Below are 26492 nucleotides of genomic sequence, written 5' to 3'. Positions count from 1 at the left end.
GACCCGCTTCTTCAAACAGTAAAGATTTCCACTGCGTCGTTTCTCTTGCTATAACGCAATGCAATGGCGATAAACAGTTTGTGCATGATGCGTTAGGTTATTAGTTGCAGTCGACGTTTCGGATAAAGTCATTCGCGAAGATGGACCCGTCTGATGCAGTAACAGCACAGACATGCCTTGATGAATGGAATGACTGCGAGAAAGAATACATGCAACTTGAGGTAAATTAAAAATTTTGTTCCAGAAACAAGAGGAGTAATTTCCATGCGAGAATGCAGACTTTTTCTGCACCACCGATCGCGACAACTGCCACGATTGTCTTGTCTAGACATAGTCATAGGTACTAATTTGTGTGAGAGTTACCTGTCATTTAGTCACGCTCCAGTAAACCTCTTATAAAGGATGGAAAAAATGTCTTAGTTATTTGAGTCCAGTATCGAGGATCAAATTGTTCTAGGCCGCCCAACCTCATATAATGAGAGAGAGAGGTCGTATCTGGATCTATTAAATTCGTCCAAGGCACACTGAAAAATCTCCAAAATGTTAAAAAAAATGTTATTGATCAGCAAGATGTGTTGTCAGCACCCCCACCCCCACCTCCGCTAGGGATTGAACCTGGGACCTCTTGCTTATTAGTCTTACGCTCAACTGATCAAGCCAAAGATCTCTCTATCCGAACGGTATATTGCGGCTGGTATTTACAAGAGTTACATACTCCCCCTCCAGGAAAGAACTCGTCCTCAAATTTCCAGGGGTAACTGCGATGCTTGTGGAGCAATCCTGAGTATTTTCCCCGGGTCACTGCATGGGTGCCAATGTAACATGCATGATTAATTAAATTTAAATCACTGCCTTCACTAGGAATCGAACCGGGGACCTCTGCCTTATAAACTTACACTCAACCGATCGAGCTAAAGATCTCTCTAGCCGAGCGGTCTATTGCGGCTAGTATTTACCAGGGTTACACTTATATATTTTTGAAAATATTCTTGTGTCACTATTCGATCAGATTTGTAGTGTGTATCAATCTATATCTGACCACCTGACATATCTGGTATATTTGTTTGATCTGGAAGAACAAAAAAGTGTTGGTTAAACAAAGAAGGACAATGTAAGAAATTTAATTTTCTAGTTTGGTAATTAACCTTTTGAAAAGTTTTGCACACACTGAATTCTTGAAGACAATGTACAAAGTAAAGGATTAATGTATCAAATATCGAGGATGACAGGGTGTTTTAAAAAGGTTCACCAAATAAAATAAATCTTTTGCTGAGTACATGTTTAATGAGCTGTTAATATGTGTGATCCAAATTTTTAATCTAACTTATCGTTATAGTACCAAAATTGCAGTCAACGCTTGAAAAATTCCTTCTCAGGTTTCCCTTCATAACGGCCAATCCCAAACCTGAGTCGAAAAGGCCCTGCTGTACGTGTTACATGGTTAGATCACAGTTTAAAGTAGAAGACTCTATAAATACATTCAATTGAGATGTCAACTTAATGAAAAATTGGGGGGATATATATAATGCTATACCGATTTGTACTTTTGTTTTATTTCAGCATCCAAAAAATTCATTTTGAAATTGTATCATCAAAATGATGTAGTATTAGACAATTCCACCATTTTTCATGATTTTAGCTTCTTTCATCACACATACTAAGTTACAACTCACATTTACCTGAATTTGACACATTTATTGCGCGTTAATTGATGAATTTTGTTGTATAACCCAGGTAATATGTCGGGTATATAACATCATTTATACAGAATGGTATATAGCTAATTATAAGTGTTAAAGTACACAAGAATACAGTTCTATAGAGCAGAGGTGTAATTTCTATAGAATGTATATATCTCTCCTAGGTGTCCCTCATGTAATTGGAGTGTCCAGCATGCTTTAAATTATACCTATAAAGCAGTTCAGGCAGCAATGAATATAATGAACCTTTGGAACCTGTACCTTTGTGTATATATATAATAATGAACGTTGTACAAAGGTTCATTAATTTATAATGACTATATGGTATACAGGCGCAGATACAGTATTTCCAAAGGGGGAGGAGGGGGGGTTGGGGTCCGTTAAGGCCCCTAGCGGGTCCAGGGCAGTGCCCTGGTAGGGGGTTTCATGGGGGCCAAGCCCCCCGACGGAAAATGAATATTGCAAATTTGCAATAATTTGGGATCGTTTCCTAGAGAGTAATTTGCACAAATTCATTGATGCATTCAAAGTTATATCTGACAGGCGCAGATCCAGGATTTTAGAAAGGGGGCTCCAGTAATTTAGTGATAATGCCAGCGCCATAGGCACAAGCCAATTTTTTTTGGCAAGGGGTGGGTCCAGGGCAGTGCCCTGGTAGGGGGTTCCAGGGGGTTGAACTGAAGCAAATTTGCAATCATTCGGTATCGTTTTCTAGAGAGTAAGTTGCACGAATTCATCGAAGCATTCAAAGTTATATCTGACATGATTATCATGTGCGATAATAATATCGAAAGTTTGTAACTTGCTCGTTGTTGATCGTTGAGAAAGTTGTTGACTTTTCGTTGATACACCATATTTATAAAGTCAACATGGACTAAAACAAAAATAAAAGACTTTTAAAACATTTTTTTTCGCTAACGGATCAGAAATCGGGGATCGCAGTGTTACCCGTGCGTGACTTTATATATTAAGCTTCAACTTTCGGCCATATTATTTTTCGATTTGATTAAAACATGTTTTATTTGCATCAATATATACAAAAGGATTGGGCAAAGCCTTTCAAACTTATATGAAGCCATTTCCCAATTATATATGTGTTTTTAGATCTTTCCACACATGACAATCACAACATGGGATCATCGCGAGCATACATTAAAGAAAATTAAGATATGAACAGCATCCATTTACAATCTATTTCTTGTTTAGGCAGCCACAGAGATATCCTCAAGAAATATGACAAAACCATCTTCTTTCCCAGGCGCGGATCCAGGATTTTCGAAAGGTGGGGGGGGGGGGGGGGGGTCGAGTGTAGTGTGCGAGCGAACGAGCGAACCCTACCACACACACACACACACACACACCACACACACACACACACCCTCGATCCACTAGTGTGGTAACAAATTGGAACTTCACCATACAATATTCCCTTGCTACTCTAGTATAGTCCCAAAGATCTAGACTTGTTAATTATTAGCTTTATCCAGCTCTGCATGTTAGGCTGCAGGACTATAATAACTGATATCAAAAGCCTTTGTATGAGTTCTTAACAGTTTGATTGATGAATGAAAGTAGAAGTAGGGTAAATAAGAGGAACTGCCAACACTATAGCTGGAAATAATATCAGGAATATCTTTCTGCTGTTATTTTATAACCAGATCTGTTATCTCATGATTTAATTGTAAAAACATACACTATATTTTTTCTTGTGGATAAAAGGCTGACATTTGTTTAAAAAAAAAAATACAAGCAAAAAATACTGCATTATTGGATACAATTAAATTAATATATATATAGAAAATGTTTACTAAATTTGAGGATTAAATTGAAATCATGTCATTTTGCTTTTAAACCATCCATGAAAACATGTTATTAACAAAATACAGGTACAGATATATATGTATACATGATATCTGTTTGGAAGCATGCATTTCCCACTATTTATATGTGTCATGTTCTGTATTTAAAAAAACACTTATTAAGGAAAAGAGATGCTTACTGATATCCTAATGTGGATGAGTACATTGTTGTGATTTCCTGTAGTAATTATAGTGTATACATACTAACTTGTGTACAATAATTCAGTTTACACCATCCTGACACAGATAGTACTTCAAACTATTTTAGAAATTATTTTGGAGCTAATGAACATTTTTATTAGTACTGTTACAAAAGAATTATATATAGCTTGAGTTTGTGAAACAGTTCAAAATCTAACTTTGGACTTAAAAACATTATGCTACCTTATATATATACAGTGTACATCCTGTACATGCAGGAAAGAGGATAATAACAATACCTGGTATTGTTGTGGCTTATCTCCTCTTTCCGAGAAATCTCTAGAAAATAACCGAAAAATTTTGATTCCTCTATTTTGTACCTACTAGTTATGTGCATGGAATCAGTGAATGTTACAGGGATCAATGTACATATATTATGTTAGGCCGAGTTTCTTCTGGCCCTGACACCATGTATATGGTGTCAGGGCCAGAGGAAACGCGGGCTAGTATTATATATGACACGTATATATAACAATTGGTCAATTTAAATCATCATCTAGAATTACTATTAGAGCACTAAGTGCTATACTGGTAGACCAACACATCTCCTTAGTCATATATAATAGTGATAAAAACAAGACCTATAAACATTCAGGATGTGTAAAGTTCATATATATATCATTGTTTTGATATTTGTTTAAATATAGATAACACAGGTTATATAATAATGGTTTAAAGGACATCACATATGATGACAGTCTGTCAAATTTCAGATATTTGTAGTTGCCAAGTTGGACTTTGGACTTAACAGGAATGCACTTGTGAATAACAGTATACCTATATCCACAGGTGTCGGCTTCTGGGAGATATTGATAAAAACAAAATATTAGCTCCTTCTCCTACTATATAAAATGCTAGCTCACCTTCCCATTCCGACTTTTCAAATGTCACACCTTGTTGATATAGTAGGAGTAGGAGTTGATATTTTTTTTCTAGAAATACTTACCAGAAGCAGAGTTAGGGGCTAACTTTTTTTTCTAGAAATACTTACGAGAAGCAGACACCTGTGACATATCATCTTCACTAACCAAGGGTTACTCTACGCTATGCTCCATGAAATAGTGTCGAATAACCCTTGGTTAGCGAAGATGGTGACATATATGTATAGATTGATTATAAGTTATAGGTTTATAAAACTTGCATCATAACATGACAGATAGTGTACCTTAGTATGGATATCTTGGGATGCCACCCGATCATCTGGCCCAAGTTAGTTTACAACTTGACCATCTGATGACCATTGTCCATTATCGGTGATTAATCAGTTGATACTCTGTATATATATATACAGTGTATTGACTAAATTTGGATGTGCTCGTATACACTCGGCAAAATCCTAATTATTTACCAGACAACCAAACATTATACATACAGATCGAGGCCCTCTCATCATATTTCTCTCCTTTCTGGGAAAAGCATGCCATAATGCTCATTTATTTTATTTTCATTTGCATGGCAAGACGAGGATACAAACATGCTAGAAAGAACTAGCTGTAAATGACTCCGTTTTATGGCTGTTGTTACGTCGTAGTTGTAGCCACAGTGTCTGGTCACCATCAGAATGCCTGTGTTCCATATAAGGATTATGCTGTCAATAATGAATAACTTATTGAAAATAAAATCTTTTGATACTGCAAATAATGTAGGAATGGTGTAATAGAATGTAAAAGAATAATAGAAATTTAATGTTTGCTATACAGATGTTTATGATTCAACAAGAGGTAGACTTATCATTTTGGGGAATGATAGGACCTGGCATGGAAAATTGAAAGTTGGATAAAACAGCATCAATGGTTTTGACCATATTTAAACTGGGGCATTAATGGGTGAAAAATGAGGAGACTCTCATGTATACACAATATAAACTGAGATGACCTCATTGGGGGCAGGAGGCTGATCATGCAGGCTCAGATGGCCACCTATAAGGGATCAACCAACCAGTTGAAAAAAATATATTTTTGAAACAGCCCCTGTGTATAGAGTTGAGCCAAGGATAAAATGTCTGGCAGCCACTGATTGGCCAGTATGTTATGAAGCGAGAAAATAGATATGTAGCCTGATAGGCAACTATCAATAAGAAATGTTGATATAAATTTCGTAATTCCCATTGATTTTTTCCCAAAAGTTCAGGTAATAATAATTGACAGGCAAACATTTAAGATTTTTGAGAATTTTTACTGCAAAATTTGCCCATTTTCAAAATGGCTACCCTGGAGAAAATTTGAGCTGAAGGACCCAACTTTTTTTTTTGATTAGATGTTATATCAGACCCTAAACTTTTGTTATAAACCATAATTGTCATATTGAATTCAAGAATTTGAATGAAATACTCCAAAACGTTAACACTAAAGTCTATGGGAAAACAATTGGTTGGTTGGTCCCTATAATGTAGGCTAAGATTGTACTTCGTGCAACACGGCATGATTAATTAAATCTAAATCACTGCCTCCGCTAGGGATTGAACCCAGAACCTCTGGCTTATACTAGTCTTACGCTTAACCAATCGAGCTAAGGAGAATTAGTTATCTCTAGCTGATTGGTATATTGCGACTAGTATTCATATAACTACCAGGGTTACATGTATACTCGCCCTACAGGAAAGAACTCGTCCTCAAATTTCCAGGGGTTACAGCGATGCTTTCGCAAGCGAAGCTTTGTAGAATTTAAGAGTCCTACAATTAAAGAATTTTAATTTAAATCCCTGTTCTCTGCTGGAGATAGAACCTGTGATCTCTGGTTAACTACGTATACTCTTACGCTCGACCGATCAAGCTGAAGAGAAGTTCTCTCTAGCCGAGCAGTATATGCGGCTGGTATTTACCAGGGTTACAGCTGGTAGCATCACTTATAAAGTTAACACCTAACTTTGTCTATTACTGGGATATATGACTTAACACCCTTATAAGGTTTACACCTAACTTTGTCTATTACTGGGATTTATGACCTAGGCTAACACCCTTATAAAGTTTTCACCTAACTTTGTCTGTTACTGGGATTTATGACCTAACACCCTTATAAAGTTTACACCTAACTTTGTCTATTACTGGGATTTATGACCTAGGCTAACACCCTTATAAAGTTTACACCTAACTTTGTCTATTACTGGGATATATGACCTAACACCCTTATAATGTTTACACCTAACTTTGTCTGTTACCGGGATTTATGACCTAACACCCTTAAAAGTTTACACCTAACTTTGTCTGTTACCGGGATTTATGACCTAACACCCTTAAAAGTTTACACCTAACTTTGTCTGTTACCGGGATTTATGACGTAACACCCTTAAAAGTTTACACCTAACTTTGTCTATTACTGGGATTTATGACCTAACACCCTTATAATGTTTACACCTAACTTTGTCTGTTACCGGGATTTATGACGTAACACCCCTTAAAAGTTTACACCTTACTTTGTCTATTACTGGGATTTATGACCTAACACCCTTATAAAGTTTACACCTAACTTTGTCTGTTACCGGGATTTATGACGTAACACCCCTTAAAAGTTTACACCTAACTTTGTCTATTACTGGGATTTATGACCTAACACCCTTAAAAGTTTACACCTAACTTTGTCTGTTACCGGGATTTATGACCTAACACCCTTAAAAGTTTACTCCTTACTTTGTCTGTTACCGGGATTTATGACCTAACACCCTTATAAAGTTTTCACCTAACTTTGTCTATTACTGGGATATATGACCTATCACCCCTATAAGTTTACACCTAACTTTGTCTATTACCGGAATTTATGACCTATCACCCTTATTGATATTGTTGTAGACTGACCATGAGCAGTATAAGAGGAAACTGGAAGAGATGCTGGCCTTGCAGAAGAAATGTCTGACAGGCATTGCCAGTCAGAGGAAGAGATTCAAGAAGATTCAGGGACACTGTAAACAGTTAGTAATATTATATATTATATATTACATTGTATATATTATATGTGGCGCAGCGGTATAAGCTGCAGGTATTTCTGGCTAGGCGATTGGGTGCCGTAGATCGTGAGTTCGAGGCCCGGTCTCCAGGGCACGAGTCAAAAAGTTGTCTTCCTTCATCATTTGTGTTGCTAAGTTATATATTTATATATTATATATTATTACGGCAAAGTGGACATAATGTTATAGTGTCAGTAATATTATGTTATTACGGCAAGGTAGAAAAAATGTTATAATGTCAGTAATATTATATGTTATTATGACAAGGTGGGAAAAATGTAGTGTCAGTTGAATTTTAAAGTTTCTATTTATCATTAAATCATACTTGAATTGTAGACTTTTTTTACCATTAGATTTTCCAATGCTTTCTTACACCACAGGATACTTGTGTGAAATAGAATTATACGACGGATGTTTTAGACATGGAAATATCTACTAGATACACAACTTTAAAGAATTCCAATGGTTATTGAACATGTTTTATTATTACATGCAAAGACCTTCCTCGAACCGATCCTTGATAGACTTAAAAGTGAAAAAAAAAATTCTTTGAAGGCTCATTTTCCTTCAGATTGACACCTTTAATTCATTTAAATCCTGTTTGCACTATAGTTCTGCCAGCCAGCATTATTCCTGTCAGACTAGTGTTTTTTCAGGAGCATATAATCCAATAGTATTCATGATTTTCTTGTTTACACCAGATATAATTGGATAAATTATGTACAAAATGTATAACTTAATTTGTTACCTGTATGTTATAGAGCAGAAAAACAGAACATGGACAGTGAACAAAAAGATATGCTGAAGGAACTGGATATCAAAGCTAAAAACCACAAAACACATTTTCGTGAAATGGAGGAGTGTCTTCCACACAAGAATGGGTAGGTTTGTGTGGGTGGTATTCCCACAGTTCACAGACACCTGTCTACATTGTTCTCTGATGAACTTTTACCACGTGTGTCTAATTCACCTAAAAGTGCTATATGTACTGACTAGCACGTTTGAATATGCTTTCCATAACCTGGTATTCGTTTCATTGGTTCATCTGGACACGTACAAAAATTAAAGATTCATGTAAGATACTACCTTGTGGTAGTTGCACAAACAATGTGTGCTGTCCTATGTTATCTATACATTTTCAACATTGTACTGACATGTTGAAAGCTTTGTATTCAAACTTTTAGAGATAATATGGCCAATATTATAAGCTGTTATCATACTTGTTTTGTTTTTCAGTATGAACAATTTATTGATCTAGAACTTGAAACTCTTTTGATGGTAGTTACATACATTCATTGTATAACTAGACAATAGTCCTACTATTTCACTGTACCTTCATGGTCTGGTGGAGGGAAACAGGAGTACTGTATAAATTATTAAAAAAAAATAAAATGTTGAATTCTTTTAATAGGGAAATTATATGTTATAACTTTTAAGTATGGTGGAATATTTTAGATAAACTAGTTCAAATACAGTCAAACCTCGATGATTCGAACTTCGTTGATTCGAATTTCTCGCTGTATCGAACTTTTTGCTTGGTCCCGAATTTCCTTACTATATAACGCTACTAACGAACCTATGCATGATTCGAATTTTTATAAATCGAAGTTTTCGATGTATCGAACTTTTTTCATGGCCCGTTAGCTATGATGTAATAGGTAATTGACATCTCATGATTCGAACAAAAGTTTACCTGTACTGACCACTGGACAGGTGTTGGTCGTGACCCCCGCGGCAAGATTTCACACTTCTCCCCTAGATGCCCTGACTGACAATAGGGATAACGATAGCGTGTGTTGTCACTCCCGATCATGGGGTTAATTAATAATCAGACCAATTTGATAGATAAAAGGTGTATTTAGAAGCCATGACATTTAATCACTCCGGTAAAACATTTCGGTAGTCGTCTCTGATAATCTTCGCCGCCATTGAAATCAGTGGTCTGTGAGTAAATTTTACGGAACTATAAAACAAGCGGACCAATTTTAAACACAAACAATTAGCGATGTCTTCACTCATAAGTGTCACATTGCAAATTTATACATAAATATCCAAGTAAATCGATTATTTGTCATTCAATCATGCATTCTCCAACCGATCGGCATTCCGTATTTTATATGCACATAACGTAACCGCACGTGTCTTTAGCAGAAAAGCCTAACGACTTACGTAAGTGTGCATTGTACTTCTTTTGCTTTATCTGTTAAACGCGATATAAGTGTTTTGTAACCGATACATAGTTTGTTTAATTAATAAAATGCTTAGGTATAATTAATGAAAAGTATTTTTATTTTGTTGTGTTTGAGGTATAAATTAACTTTTGAGCCCGACAGGCGACGATCATCACGAAGACACCGAGGACATGTAACGTTAACATATATGGTCATTATCAAGAAAACATCGATCTATTGTCAACCATGAATAATTCGAAGTCCCGCTGTTTCGAAGTGTTTCTGTTAGTCCCTTGAACTTCGAAACATCGAAGTTTGACTGTACTACAATGGTTCCTATAATTCTAGTCAAGTATTGTTTTTAAAAAGTGATATAATTTCTAGACAAATGTACCAGTGTAGCGGAACTGGACTGGATCAATCATCGACCAGGCTCCTACATATATCGAGTCAATTAGTGATACAATCCTATTACACCAGTATAGGGAAGGAGTTAACGGGAAGCAACCATGGAAAAATTGGCCTAAAATGAACAAATTATGAGAATTATAGTGCAGTGCATTATCCCACTCAAAATGCTATATACCTCATTAAAATATCTCCATTTTCACAGTGACCAGAAGAATACTCTGTGACCATTAAAATGTTTCTATAGCTTTATACATATGTAAGGCATCCTCATTTCAGAATATACCTGAGCATCATCCTCGGACAGGTGAATGTGTCTCTGCTAAACAAGGCAGATAAGTAAGTATCACTAGTAATAATAATGATAAAAGAAATTAAGTTAAACACTTACTTCAATAATGTCTTAATATAAATCATTACAATGGATATTGTATACATACAAGGTTTTTTTCTGGTGGCTTTTTGGGGCTGTTATCGAGCTTGATTCCCAATGAAGATTATTTCATATTTAAGCCAAATTCCCAAAAATAGCAGTTTATTCCTGAAAAAAATCTTTCCGAATTCACCAATTTTCTTCCAAAAATGAGACAAAAAGTCCCAATCCCAAAGCAGTGAGAAAAAGCCCTGACATATTTTTGTTTAAACCTGAGCTTAATCCAAGGAATTTACAAGTGTCTTTGAAACACAGAGGCTTGATATTAATGATCATGGTATTGTATGCTGACAATTTTTGAACGAGTTGTTGCCTTTCATATTTACAGTATACATGTACCAATCTTGTCTGGAGATCTCCTCTGGAGTCTTTTTAACTGATTTATATGAACTTTAAAGGAAATATAATATATGTAGGTGTGGTTTCTTAGCATATACATGATCTTATCTGTATTTCTGCAGTTTAATTCAAGAATGTTTTGCCTTAATTGATAAATATTTATTTTGCAGGTTTGCTTATAAGGAAGATTACGAGAAGTTTAAAGTGACAGTAAGCTATATAACACTGATACTGTCTGTAGTATTGTTCTTCATCACCGGATCACGGTAAGTACTCTTCTTTTATACACTAGGTTTGAATATGGTCTAATGTCCGAGGATGTTAACCTTTCATCAGAATTTTACATTCAGCTTACCCGGTAAAAAGTCTAATCTTAAAATGACTGTTCTTCAATACAAACTTTAATCATGGTTAAGTGCCTGTTGAACTTGACCTCAAAACTTTGTAAATATAAAACTGCCAATGTGGAAAACAACATTCTAAATGTACATTGTACTGTATGTAGTTACTATATACAGATGATGTGATTTAGGTGACTGGATATTATGTTGGTATAGTTACTGACATATTATTGATGTGTTTTAGGTGGCTGGGTGTTATGTTGGTAGTTATATAGTTACTGACATATTATTGTTGTGTTTTAGGTGGCTGGATGTTATGTTGGTAGTTATATAGTTACTGACATATTATTGATGTGTTTTAGGTGGCTGGATGCCCTGCACAACTTCCTCCTTGTGTGGTACTACTGCACTCTGACCATCCGTGAGAACATACTCGTGGTGAACGGCTCGAGGTATAAACTTCCGTACTTGTACTATAATCAAATCAGCTGTAAACATCATTATAATTCTACAATGATATCCCCACCCCCTCTCCTGTTACACATATGTATGTACAACAAATAATTCTGTCTCCAAATTCTGTACCCCAATGAATCGGAGACAAATCAGTGTCACAGAGACCCCCAGACTTACTGTTCACTCTATTTACTGTAATGTATCGGGGGACAAATCAGTGTCACAGAGATCCCCAGACTTACTGTTCACTCTATTTACTGTAATGTATCGGAGACAAATCAGTGTCACAGAGACCCCCAGACTTACTGACTGTTCACTCTATTTACTGTAATGTATTGGGGACAAATCAGTGTCACAGAGACCCCCAGACTTACTGTTCACTCTATTTACTGTAATGTATCGGAGACAAATCAGTGTCACAGAGACCCCCAGACTTACTGTTCACTCTATTTACTGTAATGTATTGGGGACAAATCAGTGTCACAGAGACCCCCAGACTTACTGTTCACTCTATTTACTGTAATGTATTGGGGACAAATCAGTGTCACAGAGATCCCCAGACTTACTTACTGTTCACTCTATTTACTGTAATGTATTGGGGACAAATCAGTGTCACAGAGACCCCCAGACTTACTGTTCACTCTATTTACTGTAATGTATCGGGGACAAATCAGTGTCACAGAGATCCCCAGACTTACTGACTGTTCACTCTATTTACTGTAATGTATTGGGGACAAATCAGTGTCACAGAGACCCCCAGACTTACTGTTCACTCTATTTACTGTAATGTATTGGGGACAAATCAGTGTCACAGAGACCCCCAGACTTACTGTTCACTCTATTTACTGTAATGTATTGGGGACAAATCAGTGTCACAGAGATCCCCAGACTTACTGTTCACTCTATTTACTGTAATGTATCGGAGACAAATCAGTGTCACAGAGATCCCCAGACTTACTGTTCACTCTATTTACTGTAATGTATTGGGGACAAATCAGTGTCACAGAGACCCCCAGACTTACTGTTCACTCTATTTACTGTAATGTATTGGGGACAAATCAGTGTCACAGAGACCCCCAGACTTACTGTTCACTCTATTTACTGTAATGTATCGGAGACAAATCAGTGTCACAGAGATCCCCAGACTTACTGTTCACTCTATTTACTGTAATGTATTGGGGACAAATCAGTGTCACGGAGATCCCCAGACTTACTGTTCACTCTATTTACTGTAATGTATTGGGGACAAATCGGTGTCACAGAGATCCCCAGACTTACTGTTGACTCTATTTACTGTAATGTATTGGGGACAAATCAGTGTCACAGAGATCCCCAGACTAACTGTTCACTCTATTTACTGTAATGTATTGGGGACAAATACTGTTCACTCTATTTACTGTAATGTATTGGGGACAAATCAGTGTCACAGAGATCCCCAGACTTACTGTTCACTCTATTTACTGTAATGTATTGGTGACAAATCAGTGTCACAGAGATCCCCAGACTTACTGTTCACTCTATTTACTGTAATGTATTGGGGACAAATCAGTGTCACAGAGACCCCCAGACTTACTGTTCACTCTATTTACTGTAATGTATTGGGGACAAATCAGTGTCACAGAGATCCCCAGACTTACTGTTCACTCTATTTACTGTAATGTATTTGGGGCAAATCAGTGTCACAGAGATCCCCAGACTTACTGTTCACTCTATTAACTGTAATGTATTGGTGACAAATCAGTGTCACAGAGACCCCCAGACTTACTGTTCACTCTATTTACTGTAATGTATCGGAGACAAATCTGTGTCACAGAGACCCCCAGACTCACTGTTCACTCTATTTACTGTAATGTATCGGGGACAAATCATTGTCACAGAGATCCCCAGACTTACTGTTCACTTTATTTACTGTAATGTATCGGGGACAAATCAGTGTCACAGATACCCCCAGACTTACTGTTCACTCTATTTACTGTAATGTATTGGGGACAAATCAGTGTCAGAGAGACCCCCAGACTTACTGTTCACTCTATTTACTGTAATGTATTGGGGACAAATCAGTGACACAGAGATCCCCAGACTTACTGTTCACTCTATTTACTGTAATGTATTGGTGACAAATCAGTGTCACAGAGACCCCCAGACTTACTGTTCACTCTATTTACTGTAATGTATTGGGGACAAATCAGTGTCACAGAGATCCCCAGACTTACTGTTCACTCTATTTACTGTAATGTATTGGGGACAAATCAGTGTCACAGAGACCCCCAGACTTACTGTTCACTCTATTTACTGTAATGTATCGGAGACAAATCTGTGTCACAGAGACCCCCAGACTCACTGTTCACTCTATTTACTGTAATGTATTGGGGACAAATCATTGTCACAGAGACCCCCAGACTTACTGTTCACTCTATTTACTGTAATGTATTGGGGACAAATCAGTGTCACAGAGACCCCCAGACTTACTGTTCACTCTATTTACTGTAATGTATCGGAGACAAATCAGTGTCACAGAGACCCCCAGACTTACTGTTCACTCTATTTACTGTAATGTATTGGGGACAAATCAGTGTCACAGAGACCCCCAGACTTACTGTTCACTCTATTTACTGTAATGTATTGGGGACAAATCAGTGTCACAGAGATCCCCAGACTTACTTACTGTTCACTCTATTTACTGTAATGTATTGGGGACAAATCAGTGTCACAGAGACCCCCAGACTTACTGTTCACTCTATTTACTGTAATGTATCGGGGACAAATCAGTGTCACAGAGATCCCCAGACTTACTGACTGTTCACTCTATTTACTGTAATGTATTGGGGACAAATCAGTGTCACAGAGACCCCCAGACTTACTGTTCACTCTATTTACTGTAATGTATTGGGGACAAATCAGTGTCACAGAGACCCCCAGACTTACTGTTCACTCTATTTACTGTAATGTATTGGGGACAAATCAGTGTCACAGAGATCCCCAGACTTACTGTTCACTCTATTTACTGTAATGTATCGGAGACAAATCAGTGTCACAGAGATCCCCAGACTTACTGTTCACTCTATTTACTGTAATGTATTGGGGACAAATCAGGGTCACAGAGACCCCCAGACTTACTGTTCACTCTATTTACTGTAATGTATTGGGGACAAATCAGTGTCACAGAGACCCCCAGACTTACTGTTCACTCTATTTACTGTAATGTATCGGAGACAAATCAGTGTCACAGAGATCCCCAGACTTACTGTTCACTCTATTTACTGTAATGTATTGGGGACAAATCAGTGTCACAGAGATCCCCAGACTTACTTACTGTTCACTCTATTTACTGTAATGTATTGGTGAAAAATCAGTGTCACAGAGATCCCCAGACTTACTGTTCACTCTATTTACTGTAATGTATTGGGGACAAATCAGTGTCACAGAGACCCCCAGACTTACTGTTCACTCTATTTACTGTAATGTATCAGAGACAAATCAGTGTCACAGAGATCCCAAGACTTACTGTTCACTCTATTTACTGTAATGTATCGGAGACAAATCAGTGTCACAGAGACCCCCAGACTTACTGTTCACTCTATTTACTGTAATTATGTATTGGTGACAAATCAGTGTCACAGAGATCCCCAGACTTACTGTTCACTCTATTTACTGTAATTATGTATTGGTGACAAATCAGTGTCACAGAGATCCCCAGACTTACTGTTCACTTTATTTACTGTAATGTATCGGAGACAAATCAGTGTCACAGAGACCCCCAGACTTACTGTTCACTCTATTTACTGTAATTATGTATTGGTGACAAATCAGTGTCACAGAGATCCCCAGACTTACTGTTCACTTTATTTACTGTAATGTATTGGGTAATCGCTCCTTTTGAATAGTTGGTATAATGATAACCCCCCCCCCCCCCCCCTAAAAAAAAAAAAAAAAAAATGAGAAAAGAAAATCCAAAGAAATGGAAATTCACACATTATAGGTTCATATTGGTTATTATTTCTGAGGTGTACTTATGTGGACACATCATGTATCATTTAGGTTTATTAGAGATTGATGTCTATATATTCTCCCTTAAAAATATTACAATTGATTGACAGTCAGTTGATACCAATTGGACCATTCTTAATATTACGCAGTACTGGTAAGTATGCATGTGTGGGCAAATCATAGCTCTAGGAATATATTTTCAAATGCTTTTGGGAAAAATTTCCTTTTGGTAAAAATTATGTATGTGCTTTGAAATATGTGGTCCACCTTTTGCTTTATGAGGTTTCAATTTTGTTACATGTTTTTTGAAATGTCACTTGAATACAAATGTTTATTATGTGATGTTGTATTAATGAATTTACCTGGTATTTGACATTTTGTATGAATATTATATTGAAAAATTACAGTATGTGGTGTTTAATTCATGAACTTAAAACTAGATATACATGTATTTAAACTGGTGAGAATTGATAGCATTACTGTAACCCTACAATTCAAGAAAATTTAGTTCTTGCTAGATTTTCTACTAAAAAACATTAATTTTTAGCTCACCGGTTACGAGTATCCGAGAGCTGATGCTGTCACCCCGGCGTCTGCGTCGGCTTTGGCTTCGGCGTCAACGTCCCACCCCAAAACTTTTAAAGTTTTTGGGATCAGTTTTTGGAAAGGTTTTAAGTCCAACAGTATACACCTCACACCCTTCTAATATGGTTTATACATTCATTAGAGGTCTAGGAGTAATGTTATTGCAAAATCATGCAGAAAAAAATTGTGATTTTTCGCATTTTACCATTTTGTGAACTTAACTTTTTTAGCACCAAAATCCACTTTTAAAGTTTTTGGGGTAAATCCAAAATTATGCTCTCACACCCTTCTAATTTTCATTAGATGTCCAGGAGTGATGTTATATCAAAATCATGCGAAAAAAAATTGTGATTTGAATTTTTTTTGGCATTTTACCATTTAGTGGACTTATTTATTTGGCACAAAAACCCTCTTAAAAATTTTTGGGGTATGTTTTGGAATGCTTGTAAGTCCACACCCATCTTATTTGGTTTGTACATCCATTAGAGGTCTATGAGCGATATTATGTGATACAATTTCAAAATGACATGCTTATACATACATAAAAAATGAATGCATAGTGTGATTGCTGCCGCCAGTGAGCTTTCGCAATCATTGATTGCACTTGTTTACCATGCACTAATTTATCATGATAAATTATTGGGTCCTTACATTAAAATATTACATCCCTGGTCATGATTTGTACATTCTTTTCCAGAATTAAGGGGTGGTGGGTGACCCACCATTTTATATCAACAGTTTGTGCTGGGATAGCATTGATTTGGTAAGTCAGCACTATAATCTATGTCGCTGTTTATTAATATGTCAGTGTAGGGTTAGCATTTCTGTTATCCATGTGTTCATTTATGTAATTTTGATGGGGTTTTTTGCATTTCAATGTAAAATGTTTATGTACAAAAGTTTAAGCACAGAGACTAATAGAGTCTGTTACCTGTATGTGATAGGGAGACTGTTACCTGTATGTGATAGGGAGAGACTGTTACCTGTATGTGATAGGGAGAGTCTGTTACCTGTATGTGATAGGGAGACTGTTACCTGTATGTGATAGGGAGAGACTGTTACCTGTATGTGATAGGGAGACTGTTACCTGTATGTGATAGGGAGAGTCTGTTACCTGTATGTGATAGGGAGAGACTGTTACCTGTATGTGATAGGGAGAGACTGTTACCTGTATGTGATAGGGAGACTGTTACCTGTATGTGATAGGGAGACTGTTACCTGTATGTGATAGGGAGAGACTGTTACCTGTATGTGATAGGGAGACTGTTACCTGTATGTGATAGGGAGAGTCTGTTACCTGTATGTGATAGGGAGAGACTGTTACCTGTATGTGATAGGGAGAGACTGTTACCTGTATGTGATAGGGAGAGACTGTTACCTGTATGTGATAGGGAGACTGTTACCTGTATGTGATAGGGAGACTGTTACCTGTATGTGATAGGGAGACTGTTACCTGTATGTGATAGGGAGACTGTTACCTGTATGTGATAGGGAGAGACTGTTACCTGTATGTGATAGGGAGACTGTTACCTGTATGTGATAGGGAGAGTCTGTTACCTGTATGTGATAGGGAGACTGTTACCTGTATGTGATAGGGAGAGACTGTTACCTGTATGTGATAGGGAGACTGTTACCTGTATGTGATAGGGAGTCTGTTACCTGTATGTGATAGGGAGACTGTTACCTGTATGTGATAGGGAGACTGTTACCTGTATGTGATAGGGAGACTGTTACCTGTATGTGATAGGGAGACTGTTACCTGTATGTGATAGGGAGTCTGTTACCTGTATGTGATAGGGAGGTGTTACCTGTATGTGATAGGGAGAGTGTTACCTGTATGTGATAGGGAGAGCTGTTACTGTATGTGATAGGGAGAGCTGTTACCTGTATGTGATAGGGAGAGTCTGTTACCTGTATGTGATAGGAGAGTATGTTACCTGTATGTGATAGGGAGAGTCCTGTTACCTGTATGTGATAGGGAGAGACGTTACCTGGTATGTGATAGGGAGGACTGTTTACCTGTATGTGATAGGGAGTACTGTTACCTGTATGTGATAGGGAGATCTGTTACCTGTATTGATAGGGAGAGTCTGTTACCTGTATGTGATAGGGAGAGCTGTCACTGTATTGTGATAGGGAGAGTCTGTTACCTGTATGTGATAGGGAGAGACTGTTACCTGTATGTGATAGGGAGACTGTTACCTGTATGTGATAGGGATACTGTTACCTATATGTGATATGGAGAGACTGTAACCTGTATGTGATTGGGAGATTGTTACCTGTATGTGATAGGGAGAGACTGTTACCTGTATGTGATAGGGAGAGTCTGTTACCTGTATGTGATAGGGAGACTGTTACCTGTATGTGATAGGGAGAGACTGTTACCTGTATGTGATAGGGAGACTGTTACCTGTATGTGATAGGGAGACTGTTACCTGTATGTGATAGGGAGAGTCTGTTACCTGTATGTGATAGGGAGACTGTTACCTGTATGTGATAGGGAGAGTCTGTTACCTGTATGTGATAGGGAGACTGTTACCTGTATGTGATAGGGAGAGACTGTTACCTGTATCTGATAGGGAGACTGTTACCTGTATGTGATATGGAGACTGTTACCTGTATGTGATAGGGAGAGACTGTTACCTGTATGTGATAGGGAGACTGTTACCTGTATGTGATAGGGAGTCTGTTACCTGTATGTGATAGGGAGACTGTTACCTGTATGTGATAGGGAGACTGTTACCTGTATGTGTTAGGGAGAGTCTGTTACCTGTATGTGATAGGGAGAGTCTGTTACCTGTATGTGATAGGGAGACTGTTACCTGTATGTGATAGGGAGAGACTGTTACCTGTATGTGATAGGGAGAGACTGTTACCTGTATGTGATAGGGAGACTGTTACCTGTATGTGATAGGGAGACTGTTACCTGTATGTGATAGGGAGAGTCCGTTACCTGTATGTGATAGGGAGACTGTTACCTGTATGTGATAGGGAGAGACTGTTACCTGTATGTGATAGGGAGACTGTTACCTGTATGTGATAGGGAGAGACTGTTACCTGTATGTGATAGGGAGACTGTTACCTGTATGTGATAGGGAGAGTCTGTTACCTGTATGTGATAGGGAGAGTCCATTACCTGTATGTGATAGGGAGAGTCTGCTACCTGTATGTGATAGGGAGACTGTTACCTGTATGTGATAGGGAGAGTCTGTTACCTGTATGTGATAGGGAGAGTCCGTTACCTCTATGTGATAGGGAGAGTCTGCTACCTGTATGTGATAGGGAGACTGTTACCTGTATGTGATAGGGAGAGTCTGTTACCTGTATGTGATAGGGAGAGTCCGTTACCTGTATGTGATAGGGAGAGTCCGTTACCTGTATGTGATAGGGAGACTGTTACCTGTATGTGATAGGGAGACTGTTACCTGTATGTGATAGGGAGAGTCTGTTTCATGTATGTGATAGGGAGACTGTTACCTGTATGTGATAGGGAGAGTCCGTTACCTGTATGTGATAGGGAGACTGTTACCTGTATGTGATAGGGAGAGTCCGTTACCTGTACGTGATTGGGAGACTGTTACCTGTATGTGATAGACTGATAGAGAGACTGTTACCTGTATGTGATAGGGAAGTCCGTTACCTGTATGTGACAAAAAGGGTCAATTAGATTAACTGAAATATTTCAAATCTCAGGTGAACATTAAGGCCCATAGGCCTCTTGTTTTCCAATTTCTCTTGTCTAAACTGACCACTGGTAGGATATTTTGATGCTGACAATAGTTTTAAAAGTCATTATGAAAGGATTGTTACTAAAATGTACAGAACAGCTGAGAATTTTTCAACTGGAGCAGAATATCCTTTTGAAGTCATGATTAATAAAAGGAAAATAATGGTTTACTTTTGATTTATCATTATACAGGCCAGATGGCTACTCCTACCAGGCTTTCAGAACCCAGCATGTCATCTTCTCTCTGTACTTAAGTAAGTAAACCAGTCGTAGCTATCAATGGAATTTCTCTGTGGTGGTATATTGTTAACAAATATATGATTATAAAGGGAAGTTTGACCAATAGAACCAGCCTTGTCATTGCTGTTTGGTACATCCTCCAGTATGTCTGTATGTGTGGTTCATCAGTTGATGTGTCTTTGTTTCAGGCATGCTGTATGTCCTACAGTACTTCTACCAGAAGGGTTCCCTGTACAGACTACGAGCGCTCGGTAAAGGCCATGAGATGGACATCACTGTCGGTGAGTATGCACTTTAATAGCATCAGTGAGTATCATAATAAACAAGTCTATGTTGAGAAATTGTCATAGAGTTTCATGAAAAATTGAGTAAATGAAATGAATTGTTAACATTTGGTAGTTATCATACTTTTGGAATAAGGATCGAAGCTTAATACGTAATTGATGGGAAAAACCTTTACTCGTCCCAAAAGTTAACATTATAGGTAATTAAAGGAAAAACCTTTACTGTCCTAAAAGGTATAATATGTAATTGATCGAAAAAACTTTACTCATCCCAAATTGTAACATTAAACATAAATTGATTGAAGGGGAAAACTTTAATTAACATGTCCCAAAAAAAGTTTTAATAAAATGTACACTAAAACCTGGCTATAACAAACTCACAGGGACCATGCCAACCTTTTCGTTATATGCTAATTTTGTATTTCGTAACGAGCATTTCCACCTTCAATCATGTCCTAACGTACCATACAGTGTTATTGTGATATGTATTAATCGTGTTTCAATATACAGTGTGAGTGTTAACATAGCCAGTTCTGTATGTTTTACTTGAGAACACCTTAACTAACTCTGTCAGATATCATTGTAGATCTCCTCTTTGCCAGCCTCAGGTGTGGGGTCCTATAGCTATAGGCAGGAATTACGAAGCCTATTTTCATAAAACAGTTAGCAATGCATTGACTACGTACCACTTTCCACGAAACCTGAAGCATGTTTATTGCCTGATTCAGAATGCCCCTTTACAATGTGTTATATGAATGAAATGTGATAACTATTCAGCTGTGTTTACGATGTATGTATATATATACTAAATCTCTCTCGATGGACCTCCTACTTTCTGAATTTTGATTTTCTAACACTGTCGATGAAGCCTGAATATGTAACATTCATTGGAAGCTCACTCATAGGACTACGAAATACCTTAATTGAAGAGAAAGTTTTGTTATAGATAATTTTATATCAAGTATATTTATTGGGTAAGAACAAAGGAAGGAAATGGCCAGGGGTAATTGTTTTGTTTGTAACGAACAAATTTTCATATCAAACGGGTTGATACTAGACATGTTATACTGTATGTAGACAGAAAAGATGTTTATATGTTTTCTTACAGAGGGTTTCATGTCCTGGATGTGGAAGGGGATCTCCTTTATACTGCCATTCCTGTTTGCTGGCTATGTGAGTACAATATAACCCATCAGCTTTTATATCCCCGGGTTTTTGATTCACCTTCTGGGAGGGAGATAATCCGAGACTGTGGTGCTTAAATTCTTAATTTGGGTATTAAAAGGGATTAAAACCCTATTTGGCACTGAATCTAAATATCTAAGGCTTGTTTTAAATTTAAATTTAAGTATGACATAGTTCATTAGAACTACGAATATCAGACTCCAGACTTGTCCAAGAGGAACCACTCTATGAAGTAATTTGATTCTAACAGTACCATACAATGTATATATGTTATTTCCTGTTTTCTCTTGTGTCTGCCTTGCATAGAGACATTTATTTTTTTCTAGAATCCTCATATTGTATATATGTATTTTACTGGAAAAACCCTTCATAAAAAGTTTTTATCTTAGCATCCATTTTAGAAATATATGTTAACAATTTATAAATAATTTTCAACTCGTTTAAAAAGGAGAACTGTTCATAATAAAACTCTGCTGGTGTTGACATGTATGTTTAAGTTGTTGTATCCCCTGTACGGGATATTACATGTAATACATGGTTATTTCAGTGTTTCCAGCTGTACAACTCCTACGTGTTATATCATCTAGCTCTGAAGTCTCCACACTGGCAGGTAAGTATTACATCTTGTGTGGAGTTATTATCAATACATGATATATGTACTGTTTTAAGACATTGAATCCAGATTTGTTTGGCAGTGTTCAAAGGGGCCACTGTGGCCGAATGGTTAAGGTGTCCTGACACTTTATCACTAGCCCTCCACCTCTGGGATGCTAGTTCGAAACCTACGTGGGGCAGTTGCCAGGTACTGACTGTAGGCCGGTGGTTTTTCTCCGAGTACTCCAGCTTTCCTCCACCTCCAAAACCAGGCACGTCCTTAAAGGACCCTGGCTGATAACAGAGCATCAACCAAAATAAACCAACCAAAAGTAGTGTTCAAAGAATAATATATTAAGACCAATGATAGATTACCTGGAAATTAAATGAGAATCAGCATCTTTTTTCATTTTGATCCAATAAGTGTCTTGATTTATTTAATGTCTTTGTTTAAGAAACTTTATTTGTACTTTTTATAGGTGTTTGCCCTATCTTTCCTCCACGGCTTCCTTGGAATGGGAAACATCACAACAACACTGTTTGTTGTTAAACAGAAAATCAAGGAACAAGTAGCGGGCATGTATAAATCTCGCCTCACCAACAAATACAGATTCAATGCACTCAAAAAAAACTTGTGAAGAATCTGAACGGTGACACCCAGACCAAAACCTTGAGGCCATATATACCAGCTGTGAGGAAGGGGCTCCTACTGGTATAAATAACCTTTTGACCTTTTTGGCTAATGTAGGCTTACTTTGAGTGTTAACTATTTACTATAGTCAGGTTCCCTCTCACATGATTACTTATGCAGATAAACAACAGCCAAACACTGCTGCGCTTCCAAATGGTGATGTAGTGCAAATGAAGACTAGTCGGACCACAGGAAATCTATAGTTAAGCCATAGTGTACTGGACATGTAATCATAACTTCCTGTTTCTCTTTACATGCATTTTACATGTAACCAAAATGAGATTGCTTCACTATTGTTAGACCATTGTTACTATAGTTGACACTCAAAGTAGGTCTAGGTATGTAGTAAGTTATATTGTTAGGCACAGTTTTAAGTTATCAAAGTTGTTAGTTCACCTGTTAACTAAAAGCTAAGCTTTTATACAAGAATTTTGTACAATGTGTTTGTCTGTCATTTGTTGTCCATCACCTTCAAACTTTCTCTAAAACCACTATGAATTTCAACCTTCGAAATGAAACATCTTAAGATAGCATTGTTAGTGTATATCACATTTAGGAAGGTCAAGTCCTGGTCAGTCCACAGGGACATGTCTAGTCTTGTATTATAAAGTTATAAGACTAGACACTTCCCTGTGGTCAGTCTATACAACTTTGCCAATTGATTAAATCAGATGTAAAAACTGATTTTGTCTGAATTTGGTATAAAGTATTATTCTATGATCAGAGAATCTCCGAACAACTTGCCTCTGACAGATGCCTTGAGGCAGGGTCCAAAATAAGTATTTTTCTTAAAATAACCTGAAGACAGAAATACCATTCATTAGATATAAATTTTTTGGATGGTCGAGAAACAAAGAATAAATTGTCATTTACTTTCCTTTGATCCAAAAATAGATCACCAGCAAGAGGTATCGTTTACATAGACATGATGCAGTGTATGTCATGCATGTTCTAAGAAAGGCAGTTGTCAAATTTAACACAGTTGTGCAATTAAAAGTTGAGAGGTTAATAAATACACTTAAAGGGGGATTCCTTCGTTTGAATGAAGTTTAGGTCGTCAAAATTAAACTTACTGGAAAATATTTATTTTTTACTAGTAGTAAGAGTTATAATCTTTACATTAATAAGGCAGTTTTTACTCTCAAGATAAACCAAAGTTCTTGGAGTATTAAGTCCTGAAAATTCTGAATTCGACCAGCAAAGGCATACAGTATTTGTATAAGATACGCCTTTTTCTTGTACATTTCGGCATTTATTTCGTTACATGTAGGCACAGACACTCATATAATCATCGTCAGACATATATTTCATCAATAGAAATTGTGCATGTTTCTGATGTCCGAACGTAGGAACGCCCCTTTAAGGAGTTATAAGAAGGAAGCTCAAACAAAGATTGAAGCGATTTATTCACGAGTCTCCCGTGCGTGGGAAGATATTTAATTGGAATAGGTCTTAATTTCCATCTTTATTTTAAAGATTTTTTTTCTTTTTCTGTTTTTTTTTTTAGAAAATGGATGAGATATCATTTTGAAATATTGCATTTAAACTTTCCACATCATTATTTTATCCAGGTATGATACTATAGATGAACCTTACCATGCACAAGCTCACTTTATTTACTGAATTTAAACATATCAGACCTATCAACTTGTTCACTGTGAATTACTTGTGACATTCTGACATTTCCCCATGTATCAGTGATGAGATTGTGTCTTGTTAACTGTTTATGTCGTAAGTTATTTATAAATGTAACTGTTGGTGCAATGTGTGATTAATATGCATTTACTCATAAGTAGCGAAGTAATAATAAGATACTACCACTTGTCAATCTGTCTTTTGGTAGTTTAGGGATTTCTTATGCAGTTGCTTTGGAAAACAGAACTGCATAGGACTGTATATATATAAGGTAATACGATTACTCCTGTACAGGTATATAGTATGTGAAAATGTACATATATATATATTTTAATGTGGAATTGACTATGTGAATGTATTTTATGTGAAATTGTAGATGTTTTTCATGTAGAATCATGTATATATTTTATGTGGAAGTGAATGCTTTTCATGTGGAATTGTGAATGTTTTTCAAGTGGAATTGTGCCTGTATTTTATGTGGATTCCTTTTACTATTTTATCTGTAGGTATTGTTTATAAGAAGTGTTAATTGTAATGACTTATAGCAGGCCACTGTGAAGACTAATTTCCTGGTGTCTATGTGTGCCCACCTTGCCTTCTGATACCATATGTTTCAGTGAGTTTTATTACACAACAAAAATAAATTATAAATTAAATCTATTTGAATACATTTATTTAATGTACCATTTGCAGGAACTTCTTGTATAAAAAAAATATTACATATAATTGTATACGAATTATTATGATTTGAAGGATTGAACATTTCAAGATTTTTGATACAAAGGATTGGAAAATGAAAAAAAAATTAAAGCTTGTTTAAAAGCATTAATGTATCCCATTATGTTGTATTCCTTTGTTGTAAATCATTTATAATGGAAAGGATACTGTTTGTTGGAACGATGTCTTTCAGATGATGGTAAATGAAGTATAAATCGAGTGACATACAATTGCATGAAAAACTAAGGGAGACAATTCCTCCGTTACTATGGCATTCAATAAATAAATATCTGTAAATGTCGGTGTCACACGGTATCATAAAGTGTAAAGTTTTAAAACAAAATAAACATCATTGCTAAAATTTTGAGGTTGATATTTGGTGTGTGCAATGGTTTGTTTTTAAAAAGTCCCTCTTTCAGCTTTTTGTGCTATTTAAGTCCAATCATAGACTTCTCTTTTGCTCATAAAAACCATTCTCACTGTGTGTTATGGAAGGAAGTCCCTAATTAGCTTGTGTTGTATATTAAAGTCCCTGCGACCACGACGTCGTCCCGATGTGTATATTGTAATGAGTATCGTTGTTTATCGTGGGTGCCATTTGTTTATTATCAACTTTTCCATCTCTGAGCCATAATTTACTGATATTTAGCTGAATTTTCATAGCAGGAAACATTTTCCTAAGTTTATGTGAGCTGGAGAAAAACATGCTTAAGTCGCCTCAAGATATTCCCCTTATGTAGCGTAAATCAGTCAAATTTCGGTGACAGAGATTGGAAAATGTGGGTATATATATATATATATATATGTGCCCTTGTTTGTTTGTAATATTAAGACCATGATATCGAGGTAGATATATTTTGTGTAGACTTGTACTAGATATAGTAGTGGGAAAACTTGGTATATTTTGTTAATGTTAATAATAAAATTGACGGCATTTATTTAATGTTTTGTGTTGTTTACCGAGATGTTGTTGACAGGATGGGAAATATACCATTTTAT

The 26492-nt window shown here is 36.7% G+C and overlaps 1 protein-coding gene across 1 annotated transcript; it reads left to right on the top strand.

Annotated features, from left to right (window-relative positions):
* LOC117332582 (transmembrane protein 120A-like) lies at positions 1–26431 on the top strand. The gene is made up of 12 exons (XM_033891554.1): positions 1–221; positions 7546–7664; positions 8462–8581; positions 10559–10618; positions 11222–11317; positions 11755–11844; positions 17118–17183; positions 20340–20401; positions 20576–20668; positions 21780–21844; positions 22404–22466; positions 22930–26431. The coding sequence occupies exons 1-12, from the start codon at positions 141–143 to the stop codon at positions 23086–23088; spliced, it is 1074 nt and encodes a 357-aa protein (XP_033747445.1). The 5' UTR covers positions 1–140; the 3' UTR covers positions 23089–26431.
* Positions 26432–26492: the final 61 nt, after the last annotated feature.

This window comes from Pecten maximus, chromosome 8 (genome assembly GCF_902652985.1).
Source record: "Pecten maximus chromosome 8, xPecMax1.1, whole genome shotgun sequence".
NCBI lineage: Eukaryota > Metazoa > Mollusca > Bivalvia > Pectinida > Pectinidae > Pecten > Pecten maximus.
The sequence above is the reverse complement of the archived record's forward strand: the minus strand, read 5'-3'. Positions and strand labels throughout refer to the sequence as shown.